Source organism: Calypte anna, chromosome 17 (genome assembly GCF_003957555.1).
Source record: "Calypte anna isolate BGI_N300 chromosome 17, bCalAnn1_v1.p, whole genome shotgun sequence".
Lineage (NCBI taxonomy): Eukaryota > Metazoa > Chordata > Aves > Apodiformes > Trochilidae > Calypte > Calypte anna.
In genome coordinates this window covers 4,093,677-4,111,996 of record NC_044262.1, presented here as the reverse complement: position 1 = coordinate 4,111,996, position 18,320 = coordinate 4,093,677, and the positions used below count along the sequence as shown (strand labels likewise).

Here is an 18,320-nt window from a genome sequence, read left to right as displayed (position 1 = left end):
TTCCCACTACTTTGTTTTCCCTGGCTGCTTCCCACCCCACAGAGATCTTCAGTCTCTGCTCCACTCACCTTCAAGCCTTCGGGACCATTTTCTCCTGGTGGGCCGATGTCACCTGGGAAGCCCTGAAGACAATGAGAAATAGTCAGGGTACACAGGTGGATCCTTGCAGCCAGGCACACTCTGTGACAGTTTTAGTTAAAGGTTAAGAGCTGAGACACCTATTAAGTGCAGGCAGTGTCCGGCTGTGGGCAACTGCCCCACTTCCAGAGGGAATGGAGAAGACAACGGAAGCAGCACGAGTTGTTTGATTCAAGAGCTTCCTTTCCCAGCAGCTCCCTTTAGGTCTATCTTCTTAGAATATTTATTGCTGCGAGGGCCTCCCTGTCATCACACAGCTAAAAGCAGCAATTTGGGTTTTAATTAATCTGTGTGAGTCAGCGCATAATCTCACTGCTCCCAGAAACAAACTGCACGCCTGGGCGACAAAGGGAAGCAGGCAAGGAATTAGGCAAGGTGCTGACATGCTCATTAGCTGCTGCCTTCAGCCAGGCAGAGACTCCTTTCCACCCACCAGCCCTCTTGCTAAGGAAACAAAGGAATCTGTGGTTATTTCCAATAGAAACAAAGAGGAAGGATTGCTAAGTGGCAGCACTCAACCCAGAGCCCTTCCAGACCCAGAGAAATACCAGAGAACTGATGAAGGGAAAACAGAGCAGCAGTTGTGCTGGAAGTGGCTCTCTAGCATCTTACAGATGTTTGATTGATTATGAAGGAGAAAAAATGACAACGTGCTGGGGGAAAAGCTGGTCCTGCATTTAAGGTATCACTGTGCCAATTTTTTTGCTAAGGACAGTAAAAGTCTTTCTACTTGAAATGTTTTTATTTATAAATATTTTTATTGCTTGTTTGATTGTTTTGTTTTTTTGTTTTTTTTTTTGGGGGGGGGAGGGACTGAAAAAACCCCTCCATGATATCTATTACAAGATTTGGAAGGAAAAATCAGGAAACTGTGAGATTCAAATGAGTTATTGTGGTCCTCCCTACCTCAGCACTACTCATCACACCCCAGCAGAGAAGTGAAGCCTGAGACTGAAAAGAGCAGAGTAGGTAGAAAGTGAGATGCACAGAAAGAAATCAGTGTTCTGCCCTGAAAAATTCATTGAGGAACAAAAAGGGCCAGAGAAAACTAGGTAAGTAAAAAGGCAAGTGTCTGTGGAGACTGGCCAGGGGGTGAGGGACAGTCTGGAGCTCCATCCCAGTGCATCACTGGCTCTTCTCACATCATTTGGAAGCTCCCTTTACATTTCTAGGCTTGAGATCTTCCCTCTACAAAATGCTATGGTGCTTTGCAGTGAATGTCTGCCAAGGTGGTTAAAAATAAACATAGGGGGAGAGGTGAGAGATTGTGACATGCTGTTCATCAGGTTAGAGACAACCTTTGGGGGCTGAGCTTCCTGAAGAAGAGTAGAACAAGGTGTCATATATAGGATATGCACATGGAGATTGGGAAGAAAAAGGTTTGGAAGAGTAGATGGAGACCAGGAAATCTGAGTGCAGGGTGGTCAGAAGGAATAAGATGGATAGATTGCCCTGTCTGCCAGTTTGATCAAAAGTGAACCTCAATGCATCAAGTAACTGTAAATCCTACAGCACAGCAGAGCTCTTTCTGCCTTGGCACTTCTGGAGCCCTGGTGTGCCATTGCCCTAAAGCAACCATCATTAGCAAAAATTCTGAGCCCAAAATACATCAGTTTTAGGTTCATAAATGTACCAAAGCTCTGACACCATAGTGAGCAGTAGTGGTGGCAGCTGTCCCCTCTGTCCCTGTCATCCCCTCCCTCCATGGGCCTGAGTGCTCACACGGGTGGCAGTGTTTGGCTCTTGCTTTCCGTAGGAATTAGCAACAGGTAATGCCTCTGATGCCTGCTCAAAAGCCCATGTGGACCTGTCTGTACACAGCTCAAGAGCTAAAAAACTCCAGTGGGGAAAGGAGCAAGGAATTTCTAACAGTCCCTCCTATGCCACCTGGGTGTTTATCAGAGAATGGGTTCTCAGTGGGGTGGCAAAGCTGCAGACATTGAGTGACCACTGCTGGGGAGGGAAAGCCAGATGGGAGAGAGGTGGTAGCATGTGGGTTTGCTGAAGAAAGGAAAGATGTGAGAAGGAGCTTATAGAACATACCTCAGGGCCAGGTGGTCCAGGAAACCCAACTGGACCTTTGTCACCAACTTTTCCCTGCAGAAATCAGAAAAACATGGAGAAAAGTGAGCTGATAATTGGCTTTCCTGTTCAGCACAGCACACCCCTGCCCAGCTGCCTTTCCAGGGAGATTAGGAAGCAGAAGATGTTTGGTTACTTACCAGGGGGCCTGCTTTCCCTCGTGCCCCAGGGACCCCAGGCAAACCCTGGCTGCCCTGAGTGAGAGAGACACACATTTTTCTCAGAAAACACAATGAAGCATCAAAAAAACCACCCCAGAATGATTCCTCAGGCTTCAGCTCCTCTGCAGCAGAGAGAAGGGCACTTTCCTAAGGCTGAACTCAGCCCTGCAAGGAGCTGGGGTTACTGCACTAATGTCAGTGAGATGTTTCTGCTAAAGCCAGGGCTGAATTTCACCCCAAAGAACCCAGGAGCTGTTGCAGCTGTGGCTCAGTGCCATGCAGGCCCCAGAGCAGTGCTAAGTCCAGGGTTAGTCAGCTGAAGGCAGCATCATGTTGTAGTCACAGGGGAGAAGTCATTTGCTCAGAAGTTCTGCAGGGCTTTAAGTGCCTCTCTGGGTCAGGGTTTAAGTTGCTGCAGTGAGCAGACAAAAAAACCTCCAAGTCTGCTGGACCACACACATTCCTACCCATCCCCATCAATCCCCATTTCCATCACTTCCAATTTCTGCATGAAGGTATAAAGAAAGCCCCCGGGGGAACTGCTTTTATTTTGAGTAACAATGAAGTCTATATATTAAGATGAATTTTAGAAGGCACTTTGTAACCTCTAGTGAGAACTGCCCCAGCAGGGGAACCTCACAGCAGGACACAGCTTCTTCCAGCTCCTTGTGATTTAAGATGAGCTGAGAAATGTGGTCACACATAATGGTATGTAAAAGAGAAAAATGATAGAGAGAATAAAACCAATTACCTTGTCTCCTTGGAAGCCGATATCTCCTGGAACACCTGCTCCTCCCTGATCACCCTGGATACACATCACCAGAGAGTTAAAATAGGCATCAGCAAAGGCCAAAATGCCCAGGTAGGTGCTAGATGGTGCATTGTAGAGCCAAAGACTCCTCATTATCTCCACTCAACACTGAACTGCTGCCCAAAGGCAGGTCATGTTAATTCTATGGACAGTCCTGAACAAGGCATGTACTTCCCAACATAGAATCAATACTTTGAAGTGAGAGATGGAACTGAAAGAGAGAGAAATATGAATTCCCAAGCACTGAGTTTCTATAGAACCTGAAAGAAGAGAGACTGTGGTCCTCCAACAGCAACCATGAAGATGGTGAACTGTTCAAATTCAAGTGAACAGGGAGCTAATTTAGTTTGCAGTGAATGGGCCTTTTTTCTCATAAAGTTGTACAGAAAAGAAAAAAAACAATCTCCAGGGTTTCTGTGAGCATATCCTAAGGATCAATAAGGATCCTAAGGATCCTAAGCTCACAGGGTTTCTGTGAGCTGACATCAAGGATCAATCCTCTTCCATATGAAAACAAAAGTAACCTCTGGTAATGCTTTAGTACCATCTCACTGCCAACACCAAGGCAGAGGTTCCCCTGGAGAATCAGGCTGAGGTTCATTGGGATGGAGATGCCATCTTTGAGCATGTCATCACTTCACAGTATTTCCTAACCAAGCCATCTTTGGTTTTCCTCCTCTTTGGGCCATAGTAACAGATTCTGACTCCCTGAGTAGAAAAGAAGTATCCTTCAAGGTTTTCTTAGGAGCAGGGGGCTATCCTGCATAGCCAGAAGCAATGTGAGCAAGCTGCTGGAGCAGATGACCTCCTGAAATCCCTTCCAACCTCATTTATTTAGTGATTTCCTTAAACAATGGGGGAGTCAAGGATGGGGCAGAGAAAGGAAAAATCTACTTGGGAAGTCGAAGGAGGAATGACTAAAAACTTGGTACACTGACAAGACCCAACAGAAATAACAGTTAGAGGAACTCTGTCCCATGCACAAACCTCTCAGCTTGGCTTCCTTGTGAGGGAACGAGCCACAGAAGAGCAGAGAGCTGTATGTCGGAACAGAGTCCACATGGGAGACATATGGACCCCTGCAACAGAGCCAAAGTCTACAGAGAGATGACAGAGGGAGCCTACTTCTACAAGCAAAACCCACCCACTGGTTATCAGAGCTGAAATAATTCTCACTGCTTCAGTAACATGCAGGGAATAATGAAATTGTGACTGGTTGAGGCTTGAGATGGGAAAGTCTTTTTTGAGGCAACTTCTGCAGAAGAAAAATAATTAAGAACCATGCAGCTTCAACAATGGAAACATTTCATGGATTCATGCTACATTTGCTTAAATGTTTTGGTAAATGTTCCCAGAACATTTCACTGAACCATCTTCAAAACAAGCTTTTTATAGAGCAAAACTGAAATGTTGCTCTTTTAAAAAGTTAAAGGAATTTTACCCATTTGCTTTTTAACCTAAAATATTTTAATCTGAGTCAAATAAGCAACTTTTTGCTTCCTGTAAACTATTTTCCATCTTTTTTTTTTTTTTTTTTGGCAACGCAAACAAATGGAAAAAAATTGGCTATTTACACAGCTTCAGCTGGGATGAACCCCAAGTGTTAGATACAATAGAGATTGCAAAAAACCTACTGTATGACCCAGCTCGTTTCAAACCACTGCCAGATTTCTCTCATCTCTTCTGAATTTTCTACTTATTTTACCTAGTCCAAGGCTTCAAACACTGAAACTGGCAGGCAACTCTAATTCTGGCTTCTGCTGGAGGACAGCAGGAAAACAGCTTTTCTTAAAAGTGATAGGTTTGCTCCTTGTCTTTATCACCTATGCTGAGGGTCAAAAGAAAAAGATTATTTTTTTTTATTCAGCAGTTTTCTGCCCAGACACTAAGTGGCCACTGAAATACTGCTTTGGAAGAAAGACTTGGACATTAGGAAATGCCTGCTGCAAGAAAAGAGTTTCCTGAGTATAGCAAAAGGCAGCACCAAATTGTTATCACTGAGCTTTAAGCCAAGAGGGATAATGACTGCATGACCTAGAAATAAGTTTTCAAACAACTCAGAAATGGGCATTACAGAGGGTGAAGGAGGAAGCAGGAAAGACAAAACACATCTCTTATCTTTAGCTGGGCTGCCTGCAAGATGTTGCACAGCAAAATGTCAGAGCATGAAGGATCCCTCTGCAATGGCCATTAATATCTTAAACCAAAAATGAAGTATTGGGGCATTCCTCTTGCCCAGCCTCCAGCACAGTAGGTCTGAAACTGTGACTCAGTGAGTGTGCTTAAGGGGAGGGGAAAAAACAGAGAGGAAAGAGGTCAGGCATGTTTATTATTAAAAAAAGCAATTCTGAGATGATGAAAAGGGGTTGCAAGGATTTTGCTCGTGGGGAGGAGAAAGAATGTAAAATCTGAAATTACAAACAGGCTCTGCCCATGGGATATTGTCCATGTTTCATGTTTCACCTATAAAAAGAAATGCAGCTTCAGAGACTCTGAGGCCCTTATGGCCACACTATGCAGAGAGGGGCTGGGAGGGAAGGGGGAGAGTTGCAAGTGCAGGCATGTTTGCTGTCTGTGGGACACAGAGGAGGTCACTGGGTAAAAAACTCATTTTGCTCTTGATTGAGCACATTTCTTTTCCCAAGACTTTCTGCTTAGCAATACAAGAAGAGCTAACACTGCAAAACTACTAGGGGTATTTTACTGAGCTGTGTCCTTCATCAGTTACAGATGTTCTGATTCATAAAACTCCTTTATGTGAACAAGTAGCTAGGATTTCCTCTGCTTCCTCCACCTTTCCTCTGTACTCATCACATCACGTGGTCGTTGAGACCATTCTTTATTTCAAGGTTATACAGTAATTCCACTTCTCCCTGGAAGAGCAGATGCCTCCATGGAAACGTATAAATGGAAACAGAAGGATGACCCATTTTGTGGGAAAACTGAAGCTGCAAAAAAACATCATTAAATTCTGTGGCACCAAGCTTTGATGGGGGAAGCAGAAGGGGTTGGCTAGCACTGGTGTGCTCTGTACTTGCCAGTCAAGCTGCTAGACACAAAGATGTGGTTTCTGCAGCAGGACAGGGGGTGCTGCCCCTTATTCTAGCTCATATTTGGCCTCCAGCAGCTGATCCATGGATTTGGGCTTAGTGAGCTGCACCTTGGAGAATACTGAACACAGCATCACAGGAGAGTTATAAGAAAGTCAAAATCTAAAGGTTAGAAAGAGAATAGCAGGCAACCAGAGAGAGCCTTTAAATAAGATGTCACAGCCCCAAAACAGCAATAGCAGCAGAAACTAACAGTGACATGACTGGTAAGAGCTGACAGAAGGGAGCCTCCAAAACAAGTCAGGCAGGGTCCTTCCTGTGGCCCAAGCCCAACCAGGCACTAAATGAACAGAGGAATTGTCTCTACCTTGCTATTGATGCAATTTCTTCAAGTCAGGTATTTCCCAGATCAGCCTCAATTAAAAAGCACATGGTAAAAACAAAGGAGGCAAAGGAAGATTTGTGATGCAGCTTCTATGAAGGCTGAGATAAAAACATCTTCATTGAAACAAGGCAGGCAGCAAGACAAAAGCTGATCCTGGCAAGGAGAGTGTGCAAGAGGCCAGGGTGTACTTCCCACCTTTAGCAACCTCCTCCTCAGAAGCCCCAGGTAACATGAAGGGCATAAATGTCCCTTCCTTCTACCACACATTCACATTTAGCTCTCTGAAAGCTGAGCTTTTCTCTTGCTACAAACTGAGCAAAAGCAGCAAGACCAGATATAATGTAAATTTTTAGTGGCAGCGGAATATAAACAACTAAAACACAAATGCAAACAAGGTGTAAGAAGGGATGAGTGTTTTTTGCATATGATGCCCAAACTGGAGTGAGAGAAACTAAGAAAAGCCCTAAAGGTGGCATTCACTGAAGAAAGTAAGAAGTGAGTAAAACAATGCAACAGCCTTTTGATGAGCAGGAGAAGGGAGGTATTATAAACTGGGCCAACCACCTGAACAGCAAGACCACTCAGAAAACCAAATAACTGAAAAAACCACAAGGCTATTTCAGGCCAAATCCTTTCCCAGAAGTAAAGAGAGCTGTCAGACTTGGTCTGTATGCAAACAAGTTCAGCAAACTCGGATGCTGTGGCTAAAATCTGCAATGCCCAAGCTGGGTGCTGTCACCTGAGCAGATGAGACCTGTGGCCATCAGTGCCTTCCCTCTGCCTTCCATTTCTCAGCCCTTTGGCTGTTGGACTGGTGGGAAGGATATACACAAGCTGTTTGGAAGCTCTCTCTGACTCTGAACTCATCATTGGTCTGATCCAAGTGTTTGATAGGATAATCAAACTAAAGTCAACTTGTTAGGGACAGAGGAGACTTGAGTAGGAGGGGTGGTTTGTCAGTCTTGCGTTAGGAAAGGGCTGCAATGAAAGCCAGGAAGAAAGTCTGCCCTGTACAGGGAGAATGCATTGAGAGAGGTAGCTAGGAAAGGAAAGAAAAGCTTTCCTGCACCTCAGGAGAGAAGAGGCAAGACTAAGCATGGGATTACTGGGGGAGGAGGGGTAATTCTGCACTTGGGAGTATTGTAATGATATCTATGAGAGCTGCAAACCCATTGGTCATTGTGATAACAGCAGCTGAAGAAATATTGGTGATTTCATGTAAAGTGATGAAGTCTGTAATGTGCAGGAGGGCTTATTTTACTAAACATAGATTTTAAATTGGTGATTCTTCAGATATTCAACCATTTATTCCAAGGAGCAGACAAGAGTCTGTGAGCTCTAGAAACCAGCTACAATTTCTTAAGCTTGCCATAAAGAAAAAATCCTTCTCTTGCCCTCTCCCTCTCCTCTCTACAAAAGTGAAAGGCAGTACAGGGGGGAAACAGAAACTGCAGATGCAGGAGCTGAGAGGAGCTGCTATAATATCAGGACACAGCGTCTACTGGCTGGACACTGCTACCCCCTTGTGCAGTTTTGGGCTGCTAAATCATTCTCTAAAAGCAAACATCTAACAGGACATTAAAACATCAAACAGGAGGAGGAGAATACACTTAATGGTCATTTTCCATTGCCCTCCTGAGCAATCAGAGCCAACAATAAATGATTGCACCTCCCATTCTTTCAGACTAAATAAATCCCACAGCTGAATGTCTGCAGGAGGATGGTTCTTGTGATGGTGAGACAGTCACACACAGCTTCCTGCTGATTTACCTCAAGCTGGGTGGTTTTGTACCAGCAGCACTAAATCATTGCAGTTGATGCCACTCTCTTTTTTTTTTTTTTTTCTGAAGTGATTTATATCAGTTTGGCATAAGAAAAGTTCCTCTTGGCAGGAAGCTGAACTGGGGTGAGTCTCTCTGAACAGGAGCAGAGGTACCTAAAGCAGAAGCTTTTCCTAGGGATCCAGCTGGTTTGCTTGATGCAGTGAGCTTTTGCTGTCACCATCAGTGGGAGACAGAAACTTCAAAAGAGGATCTGAGCAGAATTGAGCTCTACTAGAATTCCATGGAAAAAGGGACAGGGGAGGGGGAATCATAAAAGAAAGAGAAAACAAAACTGGAGTGTCAAGAAAGGAGGTGGGTGGCAAGATGGAGGCAAAGAGCAGAATGGAACCAGTACCACGTTGCTGAGTAAGAAAGAAGCTAGAAAGGGGACTTCACATGCAAGATTAAAACACAGTGCAATAAGGGAGTATTCAGATCACCTTATCACCTTTCAGTCCATGTTCTCCAGGGTTTCCCATCAGTCCCTAAAACACAAGAAAATTCAGAGTGAGGCTCAGCCACTGGGAAGATTTGCTCAGATTTATCTGTGACACTGATGGCCCTGATGGGCTGGTGGCTCAGCCCCTCAGCATTGGAGCCCTGAGCACAAATGCTCCCACTCTGCTCCCACAGTGTGTTCCATCACATTCCTAAACCACACCCTCTTGGGCTGCAGACACCCAAGGAAAATGCCCCTGGGATTCTCCATTGACTCACATCTCCTACAAACCACCAGAGGAATGTTGTATTTGACACTGCTGTGCCTGGGTAAATGGCCCAGCATTACTGCTGCCCATCCCTCCTCTCAGGACAGTCACCATTGCTCCAGGCAGGAACAGAATAATCTTCAGCCCTGCTGTGGAGGGGCAGGAGCTCACACAACTGTTACTCTCTCACCTTTAAGCCTTTTGGTCCTGGATAGCCTATTGGTCCAACAGAGCCCATGTCACCCTAGTAAGAGAAAGAAAAGTACCCAAGTCATTAGGTGCCAAGCCAACTGACAGCTGTATGTGCTGTGAAACTCCTCTCCTATCTGGTCTCTTGGTATCACTGAGAAGTTGGACCACTGACTTCAGCAGATGCTGAATGTACCACAGTATTGCTGAGCTCTCCAGAAGGAGACTGAGGGTGTGTTTAAAAGGACAAAAACTGCAAAAAAAGGCAATGGTCAAGAAAGTTTGGTTGCTACCCAAAAAGTGATACGTGGAGGAGAGAGGAGAAACAGGAGATAAAGACAGAGGTGTCTCAGCAGCATGGCCATCCTGCTCCAGGGCAAAGTCAGCACAGCATCACATCCTGGGATGTGTACCAGAGATGGCAGCACAGGAGGACACTGGAGCTCGTGGCTGCTGTCCTTGCACAAAAGGAAGCCTTCAGTGGGCAGCATTTAACCAGGCTTTGACAGCTTTCTGCCCATGAAGAGAGCCACTGATACCAGCCTTGCCTGCAGAGGGTAAATAAACAGGGGAGGCTCTGCTGAAGGAGCACCTCCCCAGCCCACAGGGCTGAACACATGCCCTTTCATGCCTCCCAGCATAAAGCCTTCTTGTAAAAAAGGCATTTACTTAAAGCTTTGCTCACACAGTTAATTAGGAGAGCAAGAGGCTTTAGTTACATCTAATTCTGCTCTTCAGCCTCTCTTAAACAGTGAATCCAAACACCTAGGGGGTACTTGGAGACAGCTGGGAACTCAGCAGGTCCCCTGGGTTGGCTGTAGATGGGAAGGAAGAGACTGAGCAGGGCCAGCCCAGAGCAAACACCCAGCTGCCTTCTCCATGCCCAGACTGCAGCCCCTGGGAAGGAGGCTGGTGCTGTCCCCCAGAGAGGAGGAGGCAGAATGGAAGTGCCCCCTCCTCCCCAGGAGGATGGTCAGCTTTCGAGTGATTCTGCTAGAGATGCTTCAGCATCCTGAACTCAGGAGTTGCCCTGGGACACAAGATTTTACTCAGTTTGACCTGAGTCTCAGTTTGAAATTTTTATCTGCTCACAGTGGTACCAACAGACTAACTGGGAAAGACAGCAGCCAACTGCTACTGCCAGGAATCCTGAAAAACAGCACTGCAAAGGATTGACTTTCTGCCCTAAAAATAAAGCTAGGAAGAAGCTCACAACAGCAATGATGATTTCTATCATTAAGTCATGGAAAGGCAAAAGAGGAAGGGTTTATCCAGTCATTGCAAGTCAAGTTTTCATGGTAAATGATAATATTATAATATTATGATAATGTAGCTGAGGAGGAATCACATTGAAAGAATGCTGCAGTACTAACAGATCCTAACAATTTATGTGCATGGAAGGAGATAACTTGAAGTAAGTAATGAGACCTAGAAATAAACATGTTCAGTTGGGCATTCACTAACCCATGGCACAGCTGCCAGGAGATGAGTTGCCACCCATCCTTTACAGCCACTTATCTCCTGCTGGGGAAGAGTGTAATGAAGGGTGGAATTTGGCTGTGTACATAATTACCTGGATTAGTGATGGGGTGGTGAAAGTGCACGTAAAATTCTTGTATACCCAAAGGACAGACAGTTCCTGCCTATAATCTCTCCAGTGAGCAAGAACTGTGTGTCCTTTTGTTGCTGCTTACAGGGGGTTGCTTTTTAAAAGACAGCAGAACCTGGTGTGGAATGAATACTGCATCTTTGCAGAAATCCCTTAGTAAATGTTACCAAAAGGGTGAGTTATCTAGGAATAAATGCACTAACAGCAATCCTTTTATCTGTTCCCTTTTGCTTAGAAAGGGTTTGCCCTCCTCCACCTCCAGATCTACCAGACAACCTCCTCCCTCTCCAGACATCATTCCTCCTCCATACAAACAGTTCACTGCCTTGCCACAGGAAGAAGAAAATCTGTGTGTAGTTATGCAGGCTGAAAGGGTTAATCTCCATTTGTTTTTGTACTTACAATGAGTCCAAGGACTCCAGGAGGACCTGGGGCTCCCAATTCTCCCTAAAAGGAAAGACAAACCGACATGGTTACCAACACTTTGTAGACAAACAGAGGCTGAAAGGCAGCTCAGTGTTTCAAGAACTGGAGGGAAGGGAGAAGACCTTCCTCCCCCTCCCATCTCCCTCCACAGCCCCTACCCCAGCCAAACTGTTCCACAGCTTCCATCTTAACCAGCACAGCCCCTCCAGACACAGGGCTGCTTGTTGTGCCTTGCAGTTCCTTGCAGGGCTGACTTCCCCTCCCAGGAGCAGCCTGGATCAAAGAAGCATTTCACTGTGGAGGCAGGGGAGTGGGGGGAGTCTGCTCCAGGGGAGAGAAAGGCTCAGGCAGGGAGAGGGACCAGGGCAGAGAGGGGACACAGAGGCAGCAATGCCACAGTGGGAAGGAGATGGAAGGTGAGTTTCTTGGGAATGGCTAAGGAATAACAAGACTCATAAGGAAAGGAAGACTTGGATGAAAATTAAAGTTGCCACAGAGAGCAGGAGATGGACTGCAGGCATTTTGTCCTGGGCTTTGGGACCATTTGCCATCTCTTACAGATTGCTTCCAAGCAGGGTGCTGGTGGGAAGCACCATCTCCTCTTAAAGGCTTTTCAAGAACACCCCAGACTGCACCATGTCGAGGGACAGACTGCTGTGTGCACTTGTGGGGCTGGTTTGAATTCTCAGCTTCCCTACAAACTTCCCTCCATGCCAGCTCTCTGCAGACAAGCAGGCACCAGGAGTGCTAGCAGGTGCCTGACAGCATTTCCAGGGGAAGTGCAGCAGAAAAGCCACCTCAGACCCATACAAATCACCTGTCCAGGTCCTTAAATGCCTTAGCAATCTCTAGGTGATGCTCAGCCTGTCCCTGTGTCTCCCTTGGTGAATCACCTGTTCCCCTGTCCCATCAACAGTGCCTTGCTTGTCAGGGCAAGGACCTGCTCTACCCCCCACCCCATCTCCAACAGGGCCTCTCCAGACAAGTGCAGTGGAAATCCTAAACTTCCCATTGGCTCAGACAACCCTACCCCTGCTCTGCCTCATGCTGGTTACTTTCTCTGACAGACCAGCTCAGTTTATGGTGCACATCTGGTGGGGTCCCCCTCTCAGTGCTATAAAGCTCCCCTTTTATGGAAAGATTTGCCTAGTGAAAGAATGAAAGTGAAGGGGGTGCAACGTGACTCAACGTGCTCAGCCTCCTTGGGTAAAGGGTTACGTGTGTTTATTTTATGGGAAGTGGAGTAAAGGACCATTGAGCAAGCACACACAAAAAGCATTTCATAATCTCAATCAGCCTAAAATTGCTTTTTTATGGCCGGTTCCTTTCCTGCATACTTGGGACATCTGTGGAGCAATTGTTTCTCACGGGTGGGATTTCTGTGTCCTCAAAGCTGCTGTAATGAGGTTGGCTTCAAGCTTTTAGTCAAGGCCTGACATTACCAGGCTCAGCAAGAAAAGGGAAAAAGCCCAGGAATGTTGAGCACAAGAGCTGCACACTGGCCTGGGTTTCCCAGTAAGCTCTGCAGGCTCTGAGGGTGGCTGGGATGAAGACTCCTCAATGGATGGTTGGCTCTTGGTCCCACCAGTTGCAGGAAGGACTGCCCAGATTTCTGAGTTATGTCACATGAGTATTGCTCAAGAGAAAGGGTAAACGTGGCCTCACCTCTGATGCAAGAGGATTTCCTCTTGGAAGAGGAGGGGTTGGACTCCCCTGGGACAAGTGGACAAGACTTGTTAATTTGAGCCATTCTTTGGCCTGAGAAATGGAAGATTTACAGGTGCTCTCTCCTGGCTTTCAGCAATGACAGGCTGGTCCCTGACCTGTGAGGGAAATCAGGCTCTATCCTCCTATTTGCAGTGCATGAACCAGGCACTGGGATGAGAGACAAGGAGATGAATCAACAGCCCTTTCCCATGTCTAATTCCTGTGATTAAGAGACTAATTGGAGTGGCTAAAGCACTCTGGGAATGATGATCTGGAATGTGATGGCTCAACAGTTCTCAGCAAGCTGGTAGGAGGGGAAAAAATGCTCCTGTGGTTGGAAAAGTCTTTACTCTGCCTGGAGGGGACGGAAAGAAGATCAGAGACTGTCGGCTTCAGACATCCCCATGCCAGGGCAGAGGCAGTGGCAGAGAAAGTGCTGAGGGGACCAAAGGGGCAGCTCAGGACCTGGGGCAGCTCAGGACTCAGGGCAGCTCAGGACTCAGGGCAGCACAGGACCCAGGGCAGCACCCGCCTGCCTATAGCTCAGCTGCACAGTCCACCTCGAGCAAACTTGGCACATTTGTGTGTTCCACAAACAGACTTTCTGGCATTTTTCTGCATCTGTGACTCCACTGATGACCCTGTGAACCTCCCTTTAAGTCAGCCCAAACAGTCTGTTTTCATTCTGCAATCTCCAAGGCACATTAATATTTAAAAGCCGTTGATAAGATGAAAGAGGAGGAATCCTTCTGGATGAATTAACGGAAGGGACGTTTGCTTCCCTCGAATACTCTGGGAACTGGCATTCAGCTAACACTGAGCACATCTTCTGAATGGGGCTTAGACAACTTGCACATTTAAAAGAAAACAAAACAAGTTATTTGGAAAGAAAAGTCTTTCTGACCTCCAGGATTCCTGCTCTTCCTGGTGGGCTGGCTGGAAATACAACCTAGAAAGTCTTCTACTTTGGGACTACTGATTCCACCTTGACCCATGGCTTAGGTTTACTGAAGGATGGGAAAAATCCCATAGCAGTGTTCTTTGGGAATCTAATTCTTTTGGCTCACTGCATTTGTGGCTCTTGTGCTGAATTCCCACAAAGGCTGGGGTGTAGCTGAGCTTGTCTGGCTGGTTAGAGGCACTTGTGAAAATAACTCTTATGCTGTATATGTGATGAATGGGAACTTGAAGACATGTGCAGCATGGGTTATTTCCCACCAATCATTCCATCAAACACCAAGGGCTGCGTTGTGATTATGTGTGAATAACCAAGACAGAAGGAATTTCAGAGATTAATCAGTCTTGTTCACAGGCTAATTGTGGGAGAACCACCAGTCATACAGAAAATAATTTAGAATTATTACATCTGAGAATTTTGGTAATCCACAAGTGCATGTTTTGTGAGTAGCAGAAAACACAGCACATATCCAACTGTTTGGTATTAAGTGCTACAAGAGCAGAACAAAATAAACCTTATCAGCATCCAGCTGCTCGAATGGTCTGTGGGACCATCCTGATCCAATTCCCACAAGATACATCCCATTATTAGAAAGCCAGCAGGGGTCAGATGAAGACCAGAGAGAGGCCAAGGACTCAGGAGCCTGGAGACTGCTCTCATAGCAGTGCCAGGGCCACAGAGACACAGGGCAGGGAAACAAAAGCCTGGGCTTTGGTATCCATCCCTATTTCCCTAGAAACTGGAGAGGGGATTCTGGCATTTCTTCCACCAGTACAAACATTCACTTCAGATGAGGAAAGGTACTGAGCTTAGAGTACTTTAGAAGCTTAGAGTTACATGCCAGTGAGGTGCAAACCAACTGGTACCATCTTGCTAACCTGCATTAGAAAATCAGAGTGAACAGGAGAGAAACATGCCTGTGTGTGCCTCAGACTTCTACACAACTGAGCACATAGCTTGCTCCTCAAGTAGCCATCTGATGCCTTACAATGATACATCCCTGTGTCTCCTTGCTAGGTTCATACAAAGCTTCACTGAGAGCCCAACTCATCAACAAGGTGATTCCTGTGGCTGTCACAAGCTCTGCATCAGGCCCTGTGGTATGGACAACAGGCTCCAGCCACTGCCTGTTCATCAGGAGCAACATCTCCACCTTTGCTCTTCAGATTTTTCTTCTATCCTCAGGAGGGGAAAGCATTTATGAAGACCAAGATGCAAAACAGGCAATAGATGGAAAGACAGAAAGCAAAGGGCAACTTGCTGACCTGCCAGTTACAGGATGTTGAGTGGAATGTGGGAATTCACAGCTTGCCTGAGCAGGGCAAGGTTGGACAATTGTTTTTCAGGAGAGACAACAACAAAATGCTGCCACCAAACTGTAAAGCTTCTTTCAGCTATAACTAACATGATGCAGTACATTGTGGTGTCTACTGCAACAGAAAAAAATGAGAAAAAGCTGTCAACTTACTGGGTTCCCATCGATGCCTGGAGGTCCTCGTTCCCCAAAATCACCAGGAAAACCCTGAGGAGAGGAGGCAAACACAAGTGTTAGCTACTGACACACCCTTGTGTAAAGACAGTTTCAAACATGTTTCCCTTGCACTTAGTGCAGCACTTCAGTAGAGAGCAGGTCCCAAGATGTGTGGTCCCATCCAGCCTGCTTGTCCTCATCCAAACCATCCCAGCCCCACCAGCACATCTGCTCAGTGAGAAGCTCTGGGAGGCCAAGAGCTCTGATTCACTGCCCTCTCCTGGGGCCAATGAAGGGGTAACCAAAAGTCCCACAAGTTCTGTTTACAAGGCTGAGCCATGAGCTGCATGTGAAGTAATGGGAACCTTGAGAGGAAGTATCAGTGAGGAGGCAGGAAGGCTTTTTCCATGGCCATGCTATGAAAAGCTGGGTTTTGCTGAGACTGCTGGCCCTGATGTGCTCACCCCTTGTCTTGCAGGCTGTGCCCAGCCCTCAGTCACCCTTTTCTTAGTACCAGTTGCCAGCACTGGGCACACTTCATGTGGCAGGTGAGGCTTTTGCAGCACAGTGTAGAAAGACAAGGTGAGTGTGCAGAGCAGAAATAAGGGGTGGAAATCTGTGCTGCTGTCCTTCTTCTGGTTTGCCCAAGTGCCCCAGTGGTCCAACAAGGAATATGCAGCCCTGAAGATTCTGTTGTGCAGTTTACACATGAAATGATAATCCCACCTTTGGAAGATCAAACTCTGTATTTAAATACACAAAGCTTTCTATTCTGTTTCAGAAAGAAATATTCTGCCGGTAGGATACATCCTTAAAAGCCAATCCCTCCTTAAAAGTCAGTCCCACATCCCTTAAATTCTGGAAGAACTCATAACTTTGACTGTAATGACTATCCACGAAACTGGATTGTCACTCTGAGTTATTTCATCCTGTCTACTAACAGAAGCATTTTAGCAGTGCCCCCTTCTCACAGGACAGCTGGATGGTGTAATGCCTGTTGGAGCCCATGCAGATGCTTAATGGAGCTGATCAAAAATGCCTGGTGAGTTCACTTCAATGCATTCACAACCTTTCAGCTTGCCAGAGGAACAAATGGTTCCAAGCTCATTATGGTCCACACCCCAGAGCTGTGAAAGACCATGTTTACTATATGAAAAAGTCACCACAAAAGATCACTTCATCATCTCATTATATCTGATACAGATTTGGAAGACTTCAAACAATGATAGAAAAGGGAGTGGAGGTACTGAGCCAGAACATGGGGATGTGACACGTTCTCTGTGCTCCTCTGGGCCCCCCAGTTCCCTGTTAGAAGAAACTCCTACAGCAGCTTGGTTCTGCCCTTTCCTGTCCTGCTCTGCCTCCCCCAGAAAGAGCTCAACAGAGAGGAACACAACCTCTGTGTTTCTGCTCTCCCACTCACTACACCCAGGTTTCCAGTGAGGAAGCAGGATTTAAGAAAGATTGAACTTATTTTTCCCCCAAGCTTGAACTTCATTTAGCACAAGACTGGCAGGGAGCAGGCTGCCAAGAGCTGCCAGGGACCTGCTTGGACATCAGCAGCTTCAGGGCTCCTCAAGCTGCAGTGGAGGGGACTCTGGGGGGGGAGAGTGCTGTGACTCTCCATTTCTTTCTCTTGCATTCCCTTAAGATGCAGTGAGATAAAATACGACAGCATCCACCTCCTTTGGCTGAGCCAAAAGGGAAATTGTTGTCTGCTGGAGGAGCTCCCATGAACTGAGTGTATTCAGAGCCTAATCCAAGACCTCCCTTCACCTTTGAGGGTTGACAATTCCTGCTCAGCACAACAGGGTAAAAAAAAATACTTGGTCAAACCTAAGGTGAGAGGTGGCAGACCTGTTTCAGACAACCAAAGAGCCTTCACTTCTCTTGTACCTCTTCCCCACAATATTCAGGTATCTCAATGGACACAAGGTATCTCTTGCTTGGACTCATTGCTTCTATTTTATGGGCATCACCACCAAAGGGAAAGTCACCTGCCTTGTCCTAGCTGGGCACTGCATCCCACATGCCTGTGCACACACCAAGAAGTGTGGTGGAAACAGCCTCCTGCCATCCAGAGACACAGGTGTCAAGTACAAGTCTAGAATTTTCTGTAATGAAAAAAGGTGGAAAATAACTCTGCTACCTGCTGATTCAGTAGTATCAGAACAGAGATGTGTAGAGAAAACTCATTGCTCAGGCGAGGCAGAAAAAAAAAAAAAAAGAATGTGTTGGAGTATTTTGCTGTTTACAGTCACACAACTTGCCAAGGAAAATATCAGTGTGCACAGACTGATACTGTACTTAGGCTGCTGCAGATTGCAGTCACAGACTTCAGCACTCCCCAGATGTGTCTTTCCTTTCCCAGATGGCAGAGTTGGGCACAAAGTGACCCATGGATGCCACTAAGCAGCCTGGCCCTGGGGCTGCAAAGGTCTTGCCAATGGAGGAAAGTTTTACTACTCTGAATCATACAATTAAATCAGTGTAACTACAACATCTTAATATTATCTAGAGGAACACTTGCTCAGGCCTAAGAGAATTCTCTAAATTTGGTTTAAATCTCTTCCAATGCAATATAAACAATGCACTCCTCTGCCAGAATAAAAGTGTCCAGATAGGGAATTGTTTTAATTTCTGTGTTTCCCACCAAACTCTTTTAATGCCTCAGTTTCTCATACTAACCATGCTGCTTAAAGACAAACACAGGAATCTGGTAACAGGGTTAATAAAAATCTAGCTTTTACACAGGTTTTCCAACAGCAGATGTCCAACTACTTTAAGAAGCAAATTATTTCTG

At 46.1% G+C, this 18,320-nt stretch overlaps 1 protein-coding gene across 1 annotated transcript in view; it reads right to left on the bottom strand.

Moving 5' to 3' along the window:
• Positions 1 to 18,320, bottom strand: part of COL27A1 (collagen type XXVII alpha 1 chain) — a 143,150-nt gene that overhangs the window by 65,577 nt on the left and 59,253 nt on the right. Inside the window, exons 13-20 of the mRNA XM_030461514.1 lie at positions 15,515 to 15,568; positions 11,358 to 11,402; positions 9,348 to 9,401; positions 8,891 to 8,935; positions 3,133 to 3,186; positions 2,361 to 2,414; positions 2,182 to 2,235; positions 69 to 122 (exon numbers count right to left, since the gene is read on the bottom strand). Of these exons, the coding sequence (XP_030317374.1) occupies positions 69 to 122; positions 2,182 to 2,235; positions 2,361 to 2,414; positions 3,133 to 3,186; positions 8,891 to 8,935; positions 9,348 to 9,401; positions 11,358 to 11,402; positions 15,515 to 15,568 (414 nt within the window). The remainder of the gene's footprint in view (positions 1 to 68; positions 123 to 2,181; positions 2,236 to 2,360; positions 2,415 to 3,132; positions 3,187 to 8,890; positions 8,936 to 9,347; positions 9,402 to 11,357; positions 11,403 to 15,514; positions 15,569 to 18,320) is intronic.